This window comes from Podarcis cretensis (genome assembly GCF_951804945.1).
Source record: "Podarcis cretensis genome assembly, chromosome: 2".
NCBI classification, from domain to species: Eukaryota; Metazoa; Chordata; class Lepidosauria; order Squamata; family Lacertidae; genus Podarcis; species Podarcis cretensis.
This window is the reverse complement of record NC_137171.1, coordinates 20,885,409-20,907,911: the sequence shown is the minus strand read 5'-3', so window position 1 is coordinate 20,907,911 and position 22,503 is coordinate 20,885,409. Positions and strand designations below refer to the sequence as shown.

Below are 22,503 nucleotides of genomic sequence, written 5' to 3'. Positions count from 1 at the left end.
CATCACAGTGGTGATGGAGTCCAGAAGCCAGCCACCTTCCTGTGCTGAAATAAGCAATCTCTTTTGCAGAACGGTTTGGCTGCAGGAGTTCTGGATTTGGACTACAGTCTCGGTGTCATCCCTTGGCAGTGGCGTAGCGTGGGGGGTGCAGGGGGGGCCGGCCGCACCGGGCGCAACATCTGGGGGTTAGGGAAATCCACGGGTTAGGGGGCGCAAATCCACGGGTTAGGGGGCGCAAATCCATGGGTTAGGGGGCGCAAATTACTTGCCTTGCCCCGGGTGCTTATAACCCACGCTACGCCACTGTCCCTTGGTGACCTTAGATTATGTGTCAAGTTCCTCTGTGTTGGTCAGCAGCTTTCAGGAGATTCTGTACAGAGCCCATGGATGTGTCATGGCCCCTGGCTTATCCCATTCCAAAGGAAGTGAAATAATTCACATTGCCATCTAAAGAGCCCCACTGTTGCAAGAGTATTAAGTCCAGAGTCTAAAAAAATTACCAAAGTGCACCAGTGAAATAGAGGGACCTGAGAGACAAGGAGCATGGCAATGGGGACACCGGGCAGAGGTCACGACACCAAAACCTAGTCACCCAGAGAGTCCTAAAGTCTCCCCCAAGTCAGCACTCCCCTGGGCCAGAATCCTACAATCACTAAGGCCACCTTGGTCTCAAATTCCTACACTGAACCTGGCAAATCGTACAGATATACCAGACCTTGATGGATTAAATAGGCAGCATGGGGTTCTGATGCTCTGGTATGACCTAATCTGCTTCTTGTACTGATTCTCTGTTGGTGGGTCTGCCCTGCCACAGGGACCTCCTCTTGCTATCTGGTCTTCTGCTTGCAAGCAAGACAGGACAAAAGAATCTCCCAGTGAAAGAGGAGCACCCCATGCATGTAAAGTTGCTGGCTGAAGGATTCCTTCTTAAGGGAAAGCAACTGTGTGAGACAGACTGTGGGTTAAATTCGGTCAGACTGTGAATCCATAGGACTAGTTGCTGTACTGCAATGTATTTTACGCATCTCAAATCAATGAGGATTTGTTCCTCTGTCTTTTTTTATGCTCACCTGTATAGGACTACTGTGTTGGAAAGAGACCCCACTAGGAGATCTGGGTAGAGGTTGCCATCAATATCCAACCCTCCAGAAAAGGAATATCCAAACATCTTGACGCCAACACTCTCCCCAGTCAGAATCTGCAGAGGATGATAGGGGCAAAACAGGGTAGCGATAAATTGGATCGGGATTTGGGGTGAGGGCAAAGGAAGGATGCACAGCCAAGAGAGAAAGGGGAGGAAGGCCACAGGAACACAGTGTTCCCCAAACCGCTCCCTTTTACTGCAAGGTGAGGATAAGGGAGACTGACCTGAGCAGGTTTGGTGACAAACCCTGAATTACTTCCGTGATAGATGTAGACCTTGCCATCGCCATCCAGTGGGGCTCCCACTGCAAAGTCTGGAAGAAAACGAACAACAGCAATGGTAAGAACTGTCTTTGTCCTCCCACATTTCTGGACTTCATATTGGCTCTCAGAAATGAACTGAGATGTATATTTCTACCCAGATATACTGAAGAGCCACAATGCCACATAAAGAAAGCCCCATCTATTGTCACATGATACGTATAGATACAAGCCTGGGCAAAAATGGCTGCAGATGCATCAGACTCACCTGCCAGCATTTCACACGCAGCCATCCTAATTTGAGTCTCTTACATAACTGCATACTGCCACAGATCATCTTGATGTACATAGCAGTCTACAAAGCAGGCACACTTGCTCTATCTTATCACATAAACCAGGGCAGCACAAGACATCCACACCTCTGAGATCATCATAGCCTCTTGTGTGTGTTTTTTCCTGTTTCACATTCGCACATACTCCCCCTCCTTTTACCTGCCCATGTTTTTCTCCCAGCTTGATCCTCAAGAGCCAAACACTTCAATCATAAACATGCGCACTTGGAAGTTCATTCCACTGATGCTAAGGGAGATGGCTTTCAAATGCAGACACAAAGCTCGATTCCTAGATTTCCCTTGTTATGAACCATGACCTAGAAACCATGCAGGATGCTTTTTGCCCAGAGATGGAAAGAGGACAAGATACCTACCAGGGTGGACTGGTAGATGAAACTATTGGATTACATTACACAGAGATGACAAGATTAACTGGGAAAATCAGAAATTGGGAGGATCAAACTTCAAGAAGGAATGGGACAAATTTATATGGTATCTGAAAGACCATTGTAAACACTTGAACCCTTTGGCAGGTTTTAAATAACTCTTGCAATGATACATAGATATTGGATACAATGGAGGACTGCAAAATAAATGGACTTATAATATGCAGTTTAAAAAGTTACTCAAGAACCCACGGAGGAGGGAAGTCTTAAGATTCAGAAGATTCTTGTGCAACTTTTATTATTTTTAATAATATTATTTATGTGAATGAATTTGTAAAATCAAATAAAAACTATTTCACAAAAAAGAAGAAAGAAACCATGCACTGCATAATGGATATCTCAGAGGAGGATGAGGTTCTAGCTCCATCCTGCAGGGAAGAATTTCCAGGAACTTCATCAGAACCCATTATCTCAGCAGCTAGGCATCTCTCTGCATAGCATGCAGAAGGTCACAGGTTCAATCCCCGGGTAGGGCTGCAAATGTCCTTCATCTGAAACCCTGGGGAGCTTGCAGACAGACCAATGGTCTGGCTCAGTATAGGGCAGCTTCGCTATGCCTCCCCCAATGACTTCAAAACCAGTGGAGATATGTCAAAACAGTAACCCAGATCCTCTCAGCTGGAGGACACAGTCCTGCTGCTCTCCTCTAATTCAGAGAAGTCTCCCATAGTAGCTCTGTCTCTCCAAACCACAGGAGTCAAAGACTGCAAAATAAGGAAAGGAGCCCTTTAACAACAAGTCAGCCTCTCTTGGGAGGACGGCCATACTACACTACTTGTCCAGTCAGCATATAGAAGGCTTCAGTTCTAGCTAGGTGCTTGCAGAGGCAACAGCTTGTTTAGCTGCCACAGGGAGCTCTCCGTGGTCCTGCAGGTGCTGTTGGTGCCTTGGACTCATGCCTTGAATTGCTGACTCAGGCCATTGATTGGATACCACTGTGCTTCCCCTGTGACCCCTGACAGGACATCCCCTGCCTCTAAACCCACATACTTCAAGCAGACCAGTTCAAGAGCCCCCACCGGACAGTTTCCCACAGCCACAGGCTCTCTCAGTTCTCTCACCTTGGAAGCCGTCTTGGTTGAGGTCTCCAACAGCCCCCACAGTGATACCAAACATAGAGTCATAGGAACCATTGAGGCGGATGGGGAGGACATTGTCCCAGTGCCCTGCCTGGTTGATGTAAACGTAGACTGCTCCTCCGATCCCTTCCTTGCGGTCAAAGAGGTTCGGTGCTCCGACCACCAAGTCCATCCAGCTAGAGACAACATGCAGTGAGTGTGGCTGCCATGGAAACACCCATTGCTCTCAGGGTATCCGTAGCCACGTTGGATACCCAGAATGAGAAACAGAGCAAGCGACTCAAAACCTCTTATAGCAAAACCCACACATTGTTACTCTTCATTCACTGTGCTATGAGTCTTATTTTCCCCTGCTAGGGGAAGCCCACAGGGAAGACATTATTGCCCACATATTTTCCAAGAGTGGAGTTGCTAATCCTATGGAATAATGGGAATCCAAAATTTAGATGGGATGTAGCTACTTCTACTTTCCCACACGCAGCTCACTTTCTGCAGGATTGTTAATCCACCAGAAAAAACAACAACAGCCAGATCTGTTACTATGCATTTATTGACAATTTAATGTGCAGAAACCAGGCAGGTGTAGCCTTTTGTATCACGGAGATAAACAGCAGTAGTAGTGTCTGCACCTCAAGATGCTACATTAGCCAGCTGAAATATTGGCAACCCTATCCCCACCCCACCCCACCCACAATCCAAGAGGGAAAAACACATCCAAATGTTATTGGACTACAACTCCCATCATCCCTGGCCATGGTTAGCTGGGGCTGATGAACATTGGAGTCCAACAACATTAGGAGAGGCTCAGGTTTCATACCTCTAGTTTAGTTTGACACTGTTCTAGCTGCTACACCACAGTGGCTCTCACAATGTGTGTTAGGAGTCTGTTATCTTGTAAATCACTGGAGCAAGTTGTAAGCCAAACCCAGCTCCAACTTCTCCTGTACCCCCTTGCCCACCTGTGCTGTAACTCCTGCTAGTAGGGCAGCTTATGCTCTTATTACCACCCAACGGACCATGGTAGCCTTTAAAACAGAGAATGGGCCCAAGCATCATTCAAGCAGAATGCTGCCTCCATCCCATGTTGCTCACCCATCATGATTGAGGTCCACCACAGCCAAGGAATAGCCAAAGGATGAAGTGAGCTTCTCTCCTGGGATGATAACCTCAGGCACCAGGCGGTTGACGTTGTCTTTGTGCAGGATCACCACAGCCCCTGTGTGGTTGGCTCGAGGAGCCCCTGTTACAAAACTCATCTCGTTCTTCCTGGTAATCCCCACTCCAGAGTCAAGGGAAAACCCTGGAACAACAGAAAAGCACGTCAGTGATCACGGAGGGTGAGGCCGTTGTGGAAAGGTGTTAGTATGAAAAGACGTATGCGGTCCCCAAATCACCAATAAAAGCTTTAAAGTCGTAAGATCTCAACACTGGTCCAACTCCTGGCTTCTGAACTTAATGTGCACATGTGCATGTACACAATGAACGTTGTACGAACCACCAGTGCTTAGAAACTGTCCATTTCATTTGGGTGGGGGATGTAAATGAAAGCTGTTATTTTCACAATTTTGTTTCATTGAAAAACTGCTTAAAGTCACATGTGAACAAGCTTATTTCTTAAATCCTAGGTAGCCAGATTTGTTCTCCCTTTTCTCAACTTCTTGCTTTTCACCTATCCCATGTTAGTCTCAGTGGGTAAGATAAGGAACATGTCATCTGCCTCCTCTGCTGCTTGAAGTTGGAATTGCATATCTTCATGTTTCTTGAAAGTAGGGCTAATTTAGGGTTTATCCACACTTACCTTTCCTCCACTCTTTCCAGGCATGGTACGTGCTTTAAAGCTCTGTGTCTGAGCACCCTCTATTTCTGCTCTGGAGCTTGCCCCATGAAAACCCGCTCTTTAAAGCTCAGTTGGAGTAAACAGCAATCAGAGGAAAACCGGAATTGACTTTCCTCCGATTGACTGCTAAAGAGCGAATTATTACTAGGAAAGCTCAGAGGTAACACCATCACCACCACCACCACCCCCCAAAAAACTTGGGCACAGAGCTTTAAGCGCATACCTGCGGCTGGAAAGAGCAGGGCAAAATATGTGTGGATAGGCTCGTAATGGCCAACTCACAACACAAGTGTCACAAGCAGCGGGGGTTTGTGGCATTATCTAGCCATGAATATGGATAATGTGGGTCTGCCTATTTATGATTTACAGCAGGTCAGCCAGCACACTGACCTCCAGAAGTTGTTGGACTCCAACTCCCATCAGCCCCAGCCAGCAGAACAAATGGTATGGGATGATAGGAATTGGAGTCCCACAATGTCTGACCAACACCAGGGTGGGGAAGGCTGCACTAAAGAACGGGCTTCTTAAAGGAGCAGCAAGATCTGTCCAAGGACTGTGAAACATGCACAGGCCAGGAGCAGGATGTCCAGCTGACTGGTTTTAAAGCAGTCACCTTCTTTAAGATTATTATTAATATTATTATTAGTTCTCTAAAGAGCTGCTGCTGTTGCTTTTTAAAGCTGGCCTTCAGCATCACAACAAAGGGCAATTAAAATTTATATACATTTTAATGAATTAACAAATGCAATTGAGAAACATGCGAACTAGCTGCAGAAGGGGGGTCAGGGATGCCTCCCACCATCTCTGATGGCTGCAGAGTTAAATACTTCTCATGACGAAAATCTGCCTTTCTGAAAAGATTCTTCCTGCATGAAAAGCCCGTGGATTCTCCACCCCCTGCTTCCCACCCCCACTCTCTCCCTGCCACGCCCTTCCCCACTGTGTGTTGTGGGAGCCAGAGAACTGGGAGAAAGTCCACGGCCGAGGGATGGACACTGGCCAGGAATGCAAATGTGATTCCTTATATATACATTACAAGTAGCCTCTGCGTGGTGGGATGGGAAGCAGCAGCGGAATCGGGGGCCTCTGCTCTGGAGAGGAGGAGGTTTTGGATAGATGTGTTTGATAGGGCATGCAAGGCTTTCCCCAGAAAGCAGCCCTCAAGGCATAGGCTGCCTACGTACCACCATACATTGAAAGCACGTGACTTCCCCCAAGAAATCCTGGAAACTGCAGTTTGTTGAGGGCGCTGCGCTCAAAGCTCTTCTCTGCTTCTCAGCCACAACCATTTTTCAGCCCCAAAAGCACATGGGACTTGAAAAGAGGGAAGAATAAATGAAAGGGGGAAAGGCAACAGCCAGGAGGACTCTTCCAGAGCAGCAAGTGAAGCCTGCTGGCATGGAAGGGCTCAAACGACGATAGTGCTGGCATTAAACCACAGCTCTAAAATATCCCTTGAAGAACCAAGATCAAACTTGGAAGGGATGGTGTTAGGTGGCAAGGGAAATAGGAAAAGGCACTTTGTAGCCCTGGGACTAAATCTGGTCCTATCCATGGCACAGCCATTGCTCAGAGTTGGCCAACGTGGTGACTATGGCTCCCATCAGCCCCAGCCAGCAGGGTCAAAGGTTAGAGAAGATGAGAGTTCTGGGATGGAACTCAAGGTCATGCTAAGGTGATCATCCCATCAGTGCAAGGACCCTTGCTTGCCAGATGGAAATATTTCCCCTCTTTCTCTGGTGCATGCTGTTCTGGGGGGTACTCCTGGATCCAGCAGGGTGGAGGAAAGAGGGGAAAGCCCTGCATTGCCAGTGGGACTCATTGCACTGGTCCCTGCTAGCTCAACTATTTCGTTGAATTTAGCCTATAGTTCAAAGACATCTGGAGGGCAACGTGTTGGATATGCCGTCTGTCCAGCTCTGAGGAGGCAGGAGGGGCTGTAATGGGTGAAATGGTGGCTAGGTGGGAAGCAAAGGCAGACTGTGGCTGGCATGCATGCAAGAGCAGTCCGTAAGCTGGGTGGGAGACTGGGAGGGTTGGAGGAGGCAGGCTGTTGGAGGAAGGTGGGGCTGGAAAGAAGCAGGAGCGTTTGTGACAGAACTAAAATAGGAAATCTTTGGCCCCAGCCCTGTAAGGTCTCCCTCACTTCTCCATCAGCAGCAGCTGAATCCCACTAGGTTCCTTTCCTACTGTGAGACAAGGGATGCTCTCTTTGAGGACAGCAGGGGGCGGGGACAACTGTGAGTAGAAAGCTGCCCCACAGCCCCATTCCCTGTTCAGTGATTGGCCCACTGTAATGCCAGGAAGTTCTGGTGCATTAGCATAGGGGTGAGAAATCTGGATGCTGCTGGACCTCCCAGCATCCCTGACCATTGTGGTTGGGGCTAATGAGAGTTGGAGTCCAACAATATTTGGAGGCCAGAAGGTTCCATATCCCTGTCTTAGAAGGTAAAAGGTAAAGGTAAAAGACCCCTGGATGTTTAAGTCCAGTCAAAGGCAACTATGGGGTTGTGGCGCTCATCTTGCTTTCAGGCCAAGGGAGCTGGCGTTTGTCCACAGACAGCTTTCTGGGGCATGTGGCCAACATGACTAAACCACTTCTGGTGCAATGGGACACCGTGATGGAAGCCAGAGCTCATGGAAACGCCGTTTACCTTCCCGCTACAGCGGTACCTATTTATCTACTTGCACTGGCATGCTTTCAAATTGCTAGGTTAGCAGGAGCTGGGACAGAGCAACGGGAGCTCACCCTGTTGCAGGGATTCAAACCGCCAACCTTCCGATCGGCAAGCCCAAGAGGCTCAGTGGTTTAGAGCACAGCGCCACCTGCATCTTACAATATGGGAGAACACATGATGGACCAAGCATGGAGCTCCTGCATCAGGTAGGATCAGCCAGAATGAGCATTCTTCCCCACTGCTTAGAAACAAGCATGCAGACAGGCACAAGCAACACAGACACCATGCGACAAGGGGCAGTCAGTGGCAAAAGGATGGTTCTAGGCTCCCCTAAGTGCCAACCCCCACATCTGTGATCTAATCCTCCTCCTCTTGCACTACATAGTTTTCCCTGCTTGCATTTTACCTTTCTTGTCTATGCTCTGTGAGCTACACAGCAGTTCCCACCCCACCTGCAGCTTTTCACCCCACTCCTCCCCACCCCCCAGCTTACAATGACCCACTTGCTCCTCAGCTGGTGTCCTGCTGGCTAGCATTTACAGCAGAGGATTGGCAGCGGGTGATGCCAGTCCTTGGGACATACATTCTATGTCCCTTCCAACGCCACCATCACCTGCAGTTGCCAAATGTCTCTGCCACCTCCACCCAATGGATCTGGGTAAAATCAGGGGCCGAATGTTAATAAGGGCCCTTCACAGCTCTACAGAGGAGAGGTGTCCATTCAAATTGCTAGAACTCAGGGTCAGCCAATGAAACTTACTGAAGGCAGATTCAGGAGAAGCAAAAGGAAGTGCCAATTGATATGCAGTGTGAGATTAGCTTACGGGATCCATTGCTACAGGATGGGGGGGGGCAGGCCATTAGCATAAATAGCTCTTAAAAAGGTTAGCCATGCTCACTGGGCATAGGTCTATCTGTAGTTGGTAGCTGTAATATCAAGAAACCGAATCCTCTTCAATCAGACAGGATACCTCTAATTAATATATACCGGATATAAATAACAGAGGGCAGCTACCTCTTTCACACCCCACTGAGACACGGTGCTAGACTACATAGATCTATGGCCAGACGTCACGCCCTTATGTTCTTTCAAAGCTCCCTGCACCTCTGATGTTGATCAGACCAAAGGGCACCTAGTTTTCAGAGGAGCCTGTAGCCAGGCTTCAAGCAGTGTACGTCACCCCATCCCCTGCCAGTCACCGGTGCAGGATTTCCACTGCAAGGAGCCTGGAGGGTTTGCAGGCTGTGTTTGCTCATGAGAGCAAACCATAGTTAACGGCAGGCCATGAACACACTGATTGCTCCGGCATCACTCCTCCCCTAGAGGGAGCAACAGACCACAATCCACAGTCTGGAGTTAGCAACCCAAACCAGGTAGCATGGTTTGGTTTAATTCCAAACAGAAAGCAGTGTGAAGCCAAGGTCTGAGTGGGCATCTCGGAAAGCTCCCCCATGTCAAAAATGGCCTTTATGTAAAAAGTGAGCGCAGCAGAGAGAAGTGTCCCAGCTTAAGACTTCTCTCTTATGTGCTACCTTCCAAAGTGTACAGAGTTTATGATGTAGGAGAGCATTCAAGCCCGCAGTCCCAGACCTGCCCTTGTTAGAACCGTAGAATTGTAGAACTGTAGGGCTGGAAGGGGATCCTGAGGGTCATCGAGTCCAATGGAGGAATCCTTTACCCAACATGGGGCTCAAACCCACAATCCTGAGATTAAGAGTCTCATGCTCTACCGACTGAACTACCCCCCACCGGTAGGCAAACATTGCAAGATGCTTTTTCAAAACATTCAAGTTGGTTCTGAGTGCATGTATGCCATGTTTGCGCTGGGGCATGTTTGAGTGTGTGTATGTGTGTGTAAAGTTGCTATTTATACACTGGGAAATTTGCCTGCTGCTTCTTTTTTGGGGGGCTTGTTTGTTTTTGTGGAATGCTGTACATTATCTGGAATCTGGCCCCCATTCCCAGGAATCTCATCTTTCATTTCTTGAAAACAGCAAGAATACAATCCAGCCAAAAGCAAAGCACTTTTAGGTTGCACTGGAAGAACTGAGCATGTGCTCCACTCTTAATTCTTATTATTGCTTTTATACTCCACCTTTCCTCCAAGGAGAATGGTTCTTCTTTCCCTCCCCAATTCATCCTCACAACAACCCTGTGAGGTAGGTTACTCACAGAGAGATGGTGGCCGGCCCAAGGTCAAGGCCCAAGTCTCACCCTCTACTCCACAAGGCAGTACTCAGGACCTCTCAGTTTTTGCCTTGCAAATCCAGCATCCCTGTAAAGTAGCTAATCTTCCATAGTTAAGTGCAATTGTATGCCTGTTTACTCAAAAGGAAGTCCCCACAGTGTTCACTAGGGACTCATCTCCAGGTAAAAGTGCATAGAATTGCATCCTAGGTTTTATCTCCCCCACTGAAGACTCTGCCGTAAAAGAGCTTGGTTGTGATTGCGATTCAGGTTTCTAGCTGTCAGGGTTGCAAGGATATATTTTGCAGTATCAGCAAAAGATGCTCCTGTTAGGAAGGTAGAACTTTTGTGACCAAGCTCAAACCTGCCCTTCATGGCTATCACTCCCTCTCTTGTGACGTTTTCCACTCCAATCTATGCTTACAGCTCAACATTTGGCTTCTTTTCCAGTTCTACTGTGCTCCTCCCTTTCATACACACAAAACTGAAACTTCTATATTCTCTCAGAAGCTCAGATAATACTGGGATGAAACTAAAACATACCAACATTATGCAAGAAAACATATAAACGGCATAATTTCTTTGGAGCACAGAACTTGATTATTTTCTTCAACGCACCGAATGCAGCACATGTTCTTCGAAGCACACACAAAACCTCTCGTGCTCCTCTACTTCTTCTCTAATTGTTTTAAACATAGGTTTTGTTTGTTTATATGTTTCAAATCTTTCTTAGCTGCCCTTTATTTAAAAAAAATTACAGACTATACAAAAGTGCAAATAAGATTCATGTAATCTATAAATAGAATTTAAAACCAACAAATAAATGAAATGCAAGACATAGGTTTAAAAAATCAAAATCAACAAAACCCCAAAAGCTTAAAAGCTTAAAAACAGAGTAAAATAGAATTCAGGGAGCAGGGAAAAGATCTACAATGTAAAAATGCCCAGCTAAATAGACAGATCTTCACCTGGCACTGAAAAGCTTATAATGTTGGTGCCGGAATGCCTCCTTAAGGAGGGCTTTCCAAATATTAGGGTGCACCTGCAGAAAAGGCCCACGGCAAAAAGTCAATTTAATACCTAAGATACTAATGATAACGCATACAGAGACTAACTGCACCTAGAGGTCAGTTATTATAAAGCCACTTACCCAGAACTGCTTCTCCTAAATCTGTCATAGCCACCTAAATTACGTGACTATTGCTAAATCAGAATCTGTAGCTCTCTGCTCTACCCCACTCCACTCATGTATTGGTGGGGTTTTTTTTGGGGGGGAGGGGTTGTTGGGACTGACAAAACACAAGAGAAAGGGGAAAACAACATAGACTAGCAGAAAAAAGAGAAATGCTAAAGAAGAAGATGGATTTCCGGGGACAAAGGGCGAGAGGCAGAAATCACAGGAGACGGGCACACCAACACCTTACAAACCTAAGAAACTATTGTGGGCCACATCTCCAACACTCCCGGGAACCCGTTCGCTGGGCTCTGGCGTTTTATAGACCAGCTGGTCAGGGTCTGAGCTATCAATGTTTGTCACAAACAATATCCCTGCAAGGCCAACGGAAGGAAAGAGAGAGAGAGAAGAGAGAGAGGTTAGCAGTATGAGAAACCCTTGGTGCCCAGGCAGGGAAGCATCACAGAGCACTGGACAGGAGTCGGGGAGACTTAGCAGGGCCTGGGTCGCACCTGGCTGGGATTTTTTCCAGCACTGCCTTGTCTCTGAGCCACCAGTGTCAGCAACTGGCAAACTGGTTTAGCCAGGTTTGCCCTAAGGTCATGAGAATGAAATGTCTGCTTACTGAGAATCCCACAAATAAGAGTTCTCGTTATTATTTTTCATGGTTGTATTTATGGCTAGTCTTGAAGCCAGAAGCCCCTTTCCAGATGTTGTTCGTTAGCCTCATCAACACCCTGCCCTGCGGGTGGCCTGTCCAATTGCTCTGCGATGCTTCGCCTGCCGGGTGCAACCCCGTACCAAGGTAGCTGTTGGCAGGCAAGGGGATGAGCGAGGGGTCCTGGTCCTTCTCTCCCCCGGCTTCATACGGCCCGTCGTCGTAGTAACTCAAATTCAAGCCACTCAGCTCTGCCCGTATGGTCCCTGCCAAACCAAACACCTGTTAGTGATTGGCGGGAGGGGGGAGGAAGAGGTTGGGTTGAGGAACCACGGCCTCACAGCACAGTACGACAGCAGAGCGTGGGTGAATTGCACATTGCAGTTTTCCCAGCTACCTCCAATGAGACTCGGAAGCTGTACCTGGTTCATCCACCGGGTCCATATGGGGTGTGTGGGTTCACAACCCAGCAGGTACTCAGAACTGGAACGCTCATTGGGCTGTTCCAAGTGGCAAAGAGATGGCAGGGGTGCGTGATGGGCATGCCCATCGGTGATTCACGTGGTACGGACACCCCTACCTACTAGGCAATCAAAGGTCAGAACTGCCATGCATCCCACTAGCGTTTCCTTGGAGGAGGTGTAAATCATCAGCAATGCTGACCACCACAAGGGGGGGGGGTGCTGATCAAGGTGGGAGCACCCACTGACTCTTCCATCTGGCACAGAGGTGCAGTACTGGTCATGTTGGATAAGGGCCTTAACTTAAGGTTACCAGACGTCCCCATTTCCCGGGGACAGTCCCCAGATTTACAAATCAGTCCCCATACAAAATCAATTGAAGTTGAAAAGTGTCCCCAGATTCATTGAAAAAAATCTTGTAACCTCACCTTAGCTCAATGACAGAGCACATGCGGGAAGTCCTGATTTCACTCTTGACATCCTCAGGGGTGGAGGGTGGGGGGGAAGATTCTGCCTGAAACCCTGGGGAGCAGCTGCCAGTCAGTGCAGAATGAACCAGAGGTCTGACCAGGCAGCTCCCTGTGCTTGGTAAAGAAGGCACATTCCCAATGAAATGGAAATGGCACGGAGGATGCCCTCTGGCCATGCTCCATTCTCTAATTTTGGGGGAAGCAACAGGACCTTCACCAACTGGCCCGCTGGAGGCTGTCATGGCCTCCAAACCCAGCACAGTTGGTTTGCATAATGCTGACGGATGTCGGGTCAGAGCTATGTTATTTAATGCTCCCCACGCACCCTGGGTCAGGTATATGTGTGCCAGCTTACCCTTCCAGTTGTAGGTACCAGGCGCTCCAAAGAGGATATAATGCCTATCTGCAGTGAAGCCGGTCGCCACCCCTTGCTGGCAGAAGCCAAAGCGGTCGTGTCCCTGGGGCCGCCCTTCGCAGAATTTCCACTCGCCGCCATCCAGTTCGTCAGAGACTTGCAGCCCTTCGCTGAGCATGTAGCAGCGGCCGATTACGTCCCTCGTCTCCAGAGATTCGTTTACCCGGTTACGTGCTTCGTACAAGTGGGCACAGGTCTGGGATACATGGGAAGGGAAAGGACATGGAAAAGTGGTTAGGAAAAAAAACCTGCTACCTTCTGGCATTCCTGCACAGAACTGCGTGGTTATATCAAACATTTAACCCAGGAAGCTATTTGCGTGGCTTAATTGCTCCCTTATGGTATCTAAGCAGAAGGTATTGAAATGTCCCGATATGGAAGACCATATGACAACATTTACTCCAAGCTAAGTCAGTTCTTGGGTAACAAAGCTTACTGAGGACACACACATAAACAGGTGGAAAGGGAATATTCCAAGGCGAGAAACCGATGATGCTGTTAGAAGATTTCAAAAAGCAGGAAAGCATAATCAATGAGTTGTGCTTTCTCTTCCCAAGGTCGTTCAGAAAGAAGGCCCAACTCTTAGTTTGCACAACTCCCCTCCACAATGAACAGCAACTGTGTATATCTAGGGTTGACAATTTCAAGTTTATTGTCATAAACACATACAGAGTACAATAAAAATGATAGATCCGGACATATGGCAGCCCATGTTGGCAGTGTCGTTTAAAAAGTAAAAAAGATCCCTGCACTCAGAAAGCAATCATGTCAGTAATAAGGGCTTGCCTAACCTATTCCCTAACACACTGGCTTTCCATGTGCACAAAGAACTTAGTGTGTGCTTTCTCTGATGGTGTAAATTGGCTCAAACACGGACCATGTTCACAAATTGTTATTTCAGATCAACAAATCCTTAATACATCCTGACTTCTGGGCTGTTACCAAGTGACACAGGTGTAAAGAAGTGTGTGTTCCTCTTTACAAAACAGCAAACACACCACTAGAATGATTTATTCATGTGGATGTTATCAGAGTTGAGCCTTCCCCAACTATACACCCCTTCCTAGGGTGTTTCAATTACAAGACACAGAAAAGCTGAACTTTCTATCCAGGAAGCAGAGCAGATACCTAGGAGAGCCTCACAGAACTCCACTGAATATGATCCTCTTAACGGGTGTGTGAAATACAGGAACACCTTTCTGAATAACCCCACCTACCAAATGACCTAGAATTGGTTTCCACTGCTGGACGATATACAGTGTCAATATGATAATCCAAAACTGGTTTAGAGTTCATATCCTACTATGGGTTTCGTAATTTTTGACCTGGCAATATATCACAAATCATGATGCACGTTTGGTGTGCTAGGCAAAAATCATGATGTGGGAAAAGCCATGAAGCCAGCCAATTATTTCAGACATCACGATGTTATCAGTATATTGCAATGTTCATCTGGTGATATATCGCGATGTTGACAACCAGATATCGCCCAGCCCTAATGTGAACACAAAAGGGGGGGGGGCGCTCTTCTTAACCTTACTTTATCCCATCTGTCCTCAGCTCATCTGAAATCTGTCTCCTTTTATATCCCTCCACCCACCTGCTTCCACATAACTCTTGCCACTATCTCCTAAACCCATGGTTCCCAACACGGGGCACATGCCCCACAGGGAAAGGGGCAATCTGGTTTTTAAGGGGGGCAATTCGAGAATGAGTTATTAACAGTGAATTGCCTTTTAGGCTTCCTCCATGTGAATAGGAGTTCACTTTTTGAATAATAAGCATTTTATGTCCCTGGGGGTGGAGATCAGGATTTTAAAGATGCTTAGGTGGGGCATGGCCAAAAAAAGAATGGGAACCACTGCACTAAACCGTCCCTCCCCCCTCCCCAAAGAAAAAACCCTGAGGAAAGAGCAAGGAGCCTCTTCTCCTGCTATATACAACACAGAGGACAGCAGCCTATATTCTGAAATCCAGACCCAAACAGGTTAACAGAATGACCACCCACCCATCCATCCATCCATGGCCACTGACCACAATCTTGCCGCCGGGGCCCTGGCTCTTGACGGTGACTCCCAGCCATTGGTTCTCCTTGCTCTCCTTCTTCAGGTCAACTGCAAGGTGTGGAGGAGATGGAGAGGCGATATCAATCTCAACTTAGGGAGAGGATTCAAGCTCATCCCTCCATTATGCAGGACGGGATATGGAGCATTTGCTCCTCTCCTAATACGCTGGGACGGGAAATAACCTCAACCAATCCAGTGGCCAGTGAGGGCCAGACTACTTGTGTCTTGGGAGATCCACAAATGGGCGTCTTGAGCTAAAATTAGATGTACGGTGCCTGATTTGCATAAAGACTGTGGGGTGGGGGGGTATTAAATCCCTCCCCAAAGCAGCCATGAGCCTTGGAGGGAAAATATTCAGGTGTCAATCCGGGCCCTGCCATATTCAGCAGTTCTGGTAAGCTGAATGCACTCAACAGAGCAGCCGTAATGAATCTGTGTTGGTGCACTGGCCAGGATTTTACATAGCACGCATGGGCCTTGACAGGATCTCTCAGTTAAGAGCAGGTACAATGCAAGTAGTTCTGTGTTTCTCTCTGAAGCTCCATGGAGGCAATTTGGGCTGGAGATGCAGCATAAAATCTCCCTCACATAGTACTGTTGCTCCCGTCCACCTAATGCACACCTCCAGTCACTTTTAAGAAATCTGGCAAATTTAATTGCCGACCTCCCGTATCACACGTAGTTTGCTCCTAAGGAATAGAATACTCTGGGAAGCATGTTTGTGACAATGTGGTAGGAACCCAGAAAAGGGTGTGAGACTGGCAGCATAATTCTATGCTGGAATGCCAAGGTGTCCGATCCAAGCCAGTGTCCATAGAAATACTCCTCATTGTCCTCTAAGGAGAACTGAATTGATCCAGATAAGATTTAGTACAGCTTGTGCTAAATTTCTGGAGGTCAAGGTGCCGGCACGCTTGTGAGAACAGGGTATTGTTACATAATGGTAAAGGAAATGCAATCAATATGCGTTCAGTCACTCAACCAATTCTTAACATGTTCAGAGTGTGAGCAGGTGACTGAAAAGCAGGTTGCGGGTTTACACTGTGGAAAATCCAGGCAGGATCAAATTAAGCCATGCACAGGATGCAGGAAATGGTATCAGTATACCTGAAGGAGCATCTCCACCCCCCATCGCTCAGCCCGGACACTGAGGTCCTCCTCCAAGGGTCTTCTGCTGGTTCCCTCACTGTGAGAGCAAAGTTACAGGGAACCAGGCAGAGGGCCTTCTTGGCAGTGGTGCCCTCCATGTGGAACGCCCTCCCTTCAGATGTCAAGGAGATAAAGAATTACACAACTTTTAGAAGACATCTGAAGGCAGCCCTGTATCAGGAGGTTTTTAATGCTTGATGTTTTATGTCAGGGACGGAATGATCTACCCAATTTTGGGGGGGTTCAGGTCAAAGTTGTTGTTGATCTTTTTTTAGGGAGGAACGTCCTGTTTGGGGGGGGGGATCAGGGCAAAGTTGATGACCTTTTTAGGGAAAGGTAAACCCATTGGGGGGGAACAGGGCAAAGGAAAAAATGAATTAAACCGCTCACCAAGGGATCGCTTATGAAACAGCTGGTCTCGCAGCGAGACCTCAGTCTTTCGTACTGCCGATCTAGAGGACAGGGCGAGGCCGGATGGAGGAGCCAGCAATCAATCGTGATCTATCAAAACCTCCCGGGGATCGACCAGTAGATCGCGATCGACTTGTTGGACATCCCTGTTTTATGTTTTTAGATATGCTGTAAGCTGCCCAGAGTGGCTGGAGAAACCCAGCTAGATGGGTGGGGTATAAATAAAATCATCATCATCATCATCATGCCCAACTCCAATTCCAAACTGACCCCAGTTTAATCACCCTGATCCAAACCAGACACTGAATGACAAATAATAATAATAATAATAATAATAATAATAATAATAATTTATCATTTATACACTGCCCATCTGGCTGGTTTCCCCAGCCACTCTGGGCGGCTTTGAACAGAACACTAAAATACAATAACCTATTAAACATTAAAAGCTTCCCTAAACAGGGCTGCCTTCAGATGTCTTCTAAAAGTCTGGTAGTTGTCTTTCTCTTTGACATCTGGTGAAAGGGTATTCCACAGGGCGGACGCCACTACCAAGAAAGCCCTCAGCCTGGTTCCCTGTAACGTTACTTCACACAGTGAGGGAACCGCCAGAAGGCCCTTGGAGCTGGACCTCAGTGTCTGGACTGAGCTGATGTGGGTGGAGACGCTCCTTCAGGTATACTGGACCGAGGCCGTTTAGGGCTTTAAAGGTCAGCACCAACACTTTGAATTGTGCTCGGAAATGTAGTGGGAGCCAATGTAGGTCTTTCAAGACCGGTGTTATGTGGTCTCGGCGGCCGCTCCCAGTCACCAGTCTAGCTGCCGCATCCTAGATTAGTTGTACTTTCCGGGTCACCTTCAAAGGTAGCCCCACACAGAGCGCATTGCAGTAGTCCAAGCAAGAGATAACTAGAGCATGTGACAGCCTTGGGTGTTTTCATAGTGCTGCTCACTTACCTCCCTCATCGATGGGCACTCGTTGGCAGTCATTAATCTCATGGGTCAAGGGACAGGCATACAAGCCGCCAGTCCTGCTGGCCTTTTGACCCGGCAAAGCAGCCGCCTGTGGCGCTCCCACCAACAACCTGAAAGAAATGGAGCAGAGCGTTAGTGGGACTGAGAAAGAGAGCTGGGAGAGTGTGACAGGGGTCCCTGGGATGGCGGGGGCGGCAATTAGAAGCATGCTCTGATCCCTGGTCCCACTACAACTGGGCAGCTGTGGGATGCAGAGGGCTAAGACAGGTTAAAAGATAGGGGGGTCCTAAGCTAAGGCACATTCTACCCCACCCCCTATATCAGAAGCATAGACTGCAGTTTCTCTTCTGCCTGTATTTACATACAAAGGAAAATGCCAAAGGCTTGTGTAACCCCCCCCCCACACACACACACACTTTCCCTTACATCGGTCCTTAAAATCACGTGCTGGACAAAAACTAACTTGTCTCATGTTGGCAACCAAACAACGAAACCAATGGCGGGTCCATGTCCTGGGTGAGAGATCGCCTTTCCAGCTTTCTTCCTGCCTGGCAAAAGTCTGTCTCTGGCTGCTGGGTTCTGAAAATTATTTCAGAAGGCTACCTAATAGACTTCTTTTCGGTTTGTCCCTTCCCCACTACCAAAAAACCAACTTTGTCTTCAAGCCATTTAGTCTTCGATTCATCATCTTCTTTCCGTGGGAGCTATAGTTCCAGTTCCTTCACACCAGCCTCTTTGTGGTCTCTATTCCATCTTCTTCATTGTTCCCGTCACTGGTTTTGTTGTTTGGTTGTCTCATGAGCTATCCTTGACTCCACACAGAGATGGTTAACCAGTTTCAGTTTGAGGGCCACCTTCAGGCCGGGCAGCCCTCCAAGGGCAACAGGCACATGAGCGGTCATGGCCAAAGTGATTGTGCTCATTTATGCATGGACACAAGAGATATGCACCACTCCTACACACTCACGGCATATGCAAAGCAACACATGCAGCGTACATTATTTACCACGCATGCAGGTCACACAACATGGAGAAAGACCAGTGTCTGAGAGCCTAGAGTAGGGGTAGTCAACCTTTTTATACCAACCGATGGAAGGAGGATTCAGCTTGTGCCGTAGAACCCCCTACCGCCCACCTGGAATCCTGAAATGCCCACTAGTGGGCAGTAGGGACCAGGTTGACAACCCCTGCTCTAGAGGACTGCTGCCGGTCAGTGTAGAGACTCAAAGGTTCTCAAAGTGTGGTCCACAGAGCCCTGGTGGTCTCTGAGCTCCATTTTGGTGATTCACATAGAGTTCACAGTTTCTGTCTATAACTAGCCATGAACTTGATTATTTTCCCCTCTAACAACAGAAACAGAGGCCTTTTTGACTAGGGCCAGATTGATCAAACAGGCCAACAAAGCCCCAGACTAAGGGCCTGTAATTTTCATAGAGTGCTTTTGCAATCTAAGAGCCCATCCAGACATCCTTTTTATTGTGCCTTTATGATGATTTGTGTGCTGATGGTGCTGCTTTTAGTACTTCCTTCTGTTTGTGAGTTGTTTTAAACTGTTTTTAACTTTGTGTTTTAATTGCTGTAACCTGTACTGGAGCTTTAGGGTGAAGGCGAGATAATAAGAAGAAGAAGAAGAAGAAGAAGAAGAAGAAGAAGAGAAGAAGTTAATAATAATAATAAAAACAGGCATGCTATATAAAGGACAGGCAGTCTTGAATAAAAGGATGGGAGGTTTGACTGGGTGTGGAAAGTGAAGGAAAGCTGGCAGTCTTTTGTAGTAATTCAGGGAACAGTTTGCTATTGCAACAAAAAGTGGGTTGAACAAGCATTGGAAAAAGAATAGGGTGATTTGGGCATAAGTGCAGGGGGTGGCTGCACCAGCATATACCCTCCAACATTTCCCAGATGAAAATAGGAACATCCATTATATTATTATTATTATTATTATTATTATTATGCCCCTCCCTTCTGACTGGGTTGCCCCGGGCACTTTGGGTGGCTTCCAACATATACAAAAACATAAACAGAGTATTAAAAAAACTTCCCTATACTGGGCTGCCTTCAGAGGTCTCCCAAAGGTTGTATAGTTACTTATCTCCTTGGTTTTTTGGGGGGGGTGTCGCATGACTCCATACCCTCCAACATTTCCCCAATGAAAATACGGGCATCCTAAGGAAAAGCAGGACATTCTGGGATCAAATCAGAAACCAGGATTGCTTATGGGACTTGAGAGGGTCTGCCAGCATAGGGATGATATATAGGAGAAAGCACCAACGAAGGCATGGGAGAACGAAACAAAGAGGGCTAAAAAGCACTGGGGAACCTGATTTCTGCTGAGCTGGCTAAGGCCGCCTGCCTCTTTTCCATTACGCACTGTGCCTCAGTGACCTTGAGCATCCTCCCCCTCCCCCTCCCCACGACATTAAGAGGCTTAATGAAAACGCCAATTAGTTAAAAGGGAAAATGAAATCAAATTCCACCACGGGCAGCTTTGTGGGGAGTGAGAAGGGTGGAGGGGAGGTGGTGAGCAGAGGGGGAGACCTTTCAATCACTTCCTCCAGCAAGGAGAGGCGGCAGCAGCAGCAGCGCACTCCTCAGCAACCATGCGCCTCTCGGACCACAACATTTGCATCCATCACCTGTTCCTGGATCTCCACTGCAGCTGTCGCGCCCTCCCTCCCTCCCTCCAGCTCTTGAAACACTTTATGAACAGGGACATGAAGCGATTTCGACCAGCCCACAAACTGTTTCACACTTGCCTTAAGGGACAAGGGCAGCTTCTCGCTCCCTCCCTCCCTCTCTCTCTCTTTCATAGTCCAATATCAAAACAGATTAAAGAGAAAGCTCCCAGGCTGAACTTTATCCTGAGGCTTCCCTACACCAGTCAGTTTTGTGCGGCTGTTTTATGTATTTACTCAGTTGCACACTTGCTTTAAAAGCGTATACACTGGATTTGAAAATGAAAACTCAAGGCGGCTTACCGTAATAAAATACCTAACAATGCATGAAGCGGAAAACGGCAGTAGTACCAAAAAAAGTTTTTTTAAAAAAATCCGAAACTGTATTTTACATAATCAAAGCAAAAATTAGTACAAATGGCAAACAGTTTGTAGCATGAGACAGACCCTGCTTCCTGCCCAGAAAAAAATGTGATGCAACACAATCTTAATGGGGAAGGCTGTAGCTCCGTGGTGGGACACATGATTCCCATGCACAAGATTCTGGGTTCAATTCTTAACATCTCCAAACAGGGCTGGGAAAGACTTATTTTGTCGGCAATCACCAGACACATACTCAAGACTTAACCATTGAGTATTTTCCCGGTAGCCTCAGGAGACAAGGATAAGCAGGCTGGCAGAGAAGGGAGAGGGTGCCCTGTCTCTCTGTGCTCAGCACAGAAACCAAGCGGCCAGAGGAGGGAAGTTGCCTCCTCTGTGCCCTGCAAAGAAATGGAGTGGGCTGGTCCTCTGCCAGCTCCCAGCTCCAGCTGGACAGTTTCTTAAAAATCAGGCTAGTAACTTTTGTGCACTTGGTCTAAGACCTGCAGAACAGGAGAACAGATTTCAGTCAGTACTTATCAAGGAACACATCAAAATCTGAACCCCTGGAGAAGAAAGGTCCTATACATTTATTTATTTATTTTGGGTGGGGGGGGGACATGATGTTGTTGGACTACAACCTCAAGCATCCCTGACCATTGACTGAGCTTGCTGGGGCTGATGGGAGTTGGAGTCCAACAACATCTGGATGGTCACAGGTTCCCCACCTTTGCTTAGCCTGGTGCTTCTATGAAACCTTGGAATCCCTTTTCCAGAATTTCCTGACTCTTTCAGACCAACTTTGAAGATGTAGCATAGATTCTCTCTCTCTCTCTCTCTCTGTCCTCCCCTTGCTTCCGTAGAAAGTGGCAGTATTCACTGTAGTAGCCCATATAATCCACCCACACCCTGCCGTGGTCTACAAGCTCCAGTGTGCCTGCCACTGTTTTAGAGGCCCAAACTCTTCCCAACCCTTGTGAATGTCAGCTCCTTTGGGGAATGAAGCTTTTAAAGCACTCTCCTTTCTCCCCACATCCAACATCCTGCTTCCCCTCCTCTCAGGGACCTAGAGGCTCTTCCCACTGGATTGTCATGGCTTCTGGACAGAGATTTTTCCATGAACATGGCCAAACAAGTGGGTTGCAACAGTTGGGGGGGGGTATGCTTTCATAAATGATTTTCCCCAAGAGAGCCAAAGCAGAATGTCAGATTCAACTGACTGTGCTTACCAGGAAAGGGTCTCATAAGAAGAGGGGTGGTTTGAAGGGGAAAATCTAGCGCAGGAATGCTTTAATATGGCAAAAGTTGTGGACAATCATGGGTACCGGTGTCCATTTTCCCTTGGATCAAGGCATCCGCCTACGCACCATGGCCAATACAACAATTTAGTATGCTGAGCAGCTGCGACCTTTGTTATGGTGCTGTGTTATGATTGCAGAAGCCCCATCCAATGTTAGCTGCTGCCAGGTTTCCTGGCTACGGGGCACAAGGAAAGCTGGAGGCAGGGCTCATCTGCACCTGCCAGTCCACACATATGACCTTTCTCCCCTACTTGCGCAGATGCCTTCAGGCCAGATGCAAAGCAATAAAAACCCTCATGATTAATGCCCCTCAGAATGAAGTGGTGAAGATGAATCTACACTTAAGGATGGAGATGGAGAGCTAAGAATGATGGCCAGGGCTGTCAGCTTGGTAAGGATGCCAGGAGGGTGGAATGGGAAATTG

General features: G+C 47.6%; 1 protein-coding gene across 8 annotated transcripts in view; it reads right to left on the bottom strand.

Moving 5' to 3' along the window:
- Positions 1 to 22,503, bottom strand: part of ITGA7 (integrin subunit alpha 7) — a 90,368-nt gene that overhangs the window by 19,775 nt on the left and 48,090 nt on the right. For 7 of the 8 annotated variants that reach the window (XM_079965358.1, XM_079965359.1, XM_079965362.1 and 4 more), the window contains 8 exons: positions 17,726 to 17,853; positions 15,177 to 15,256; positions 13,083 to 13,338; positions 11,940 to 12,062; positions 4,354 to 4,561; positions 3,244 to 3,437; positions 1,369 to 1,457; positions 1,071 to 1,198 (listed from right to left, as the gene is read on the bottom strand). In XM_079965358.1, the coding sequence (XP_079821484.1) occupies positions 1,071 to 1,198; positions 1,369 to 1,457; positions 3,244 to 3,437; positions 4,354 to 4,561; positions 11,940 to 12,062; positions 13,083 to 13,338; positions 15,177 to 15,256; positions 17,726 to 17,853 (1,206 nt within the window). Of the gene's footprint in view, positions 1 to 1,070; positions 1,199 to 1,368; positions 1,458 to 3,243; positions 3,438 to 4,353; positions 4,562 to 11,939; positions 12,063 to 13,082; positions 13,339 to 15,150; positions 15,257 to 17,725; positions 17,854 to 22,503 lie in introns of those variants that run through there. The other variant, XM_079965365.1, reaches the window with a different exon arrangement.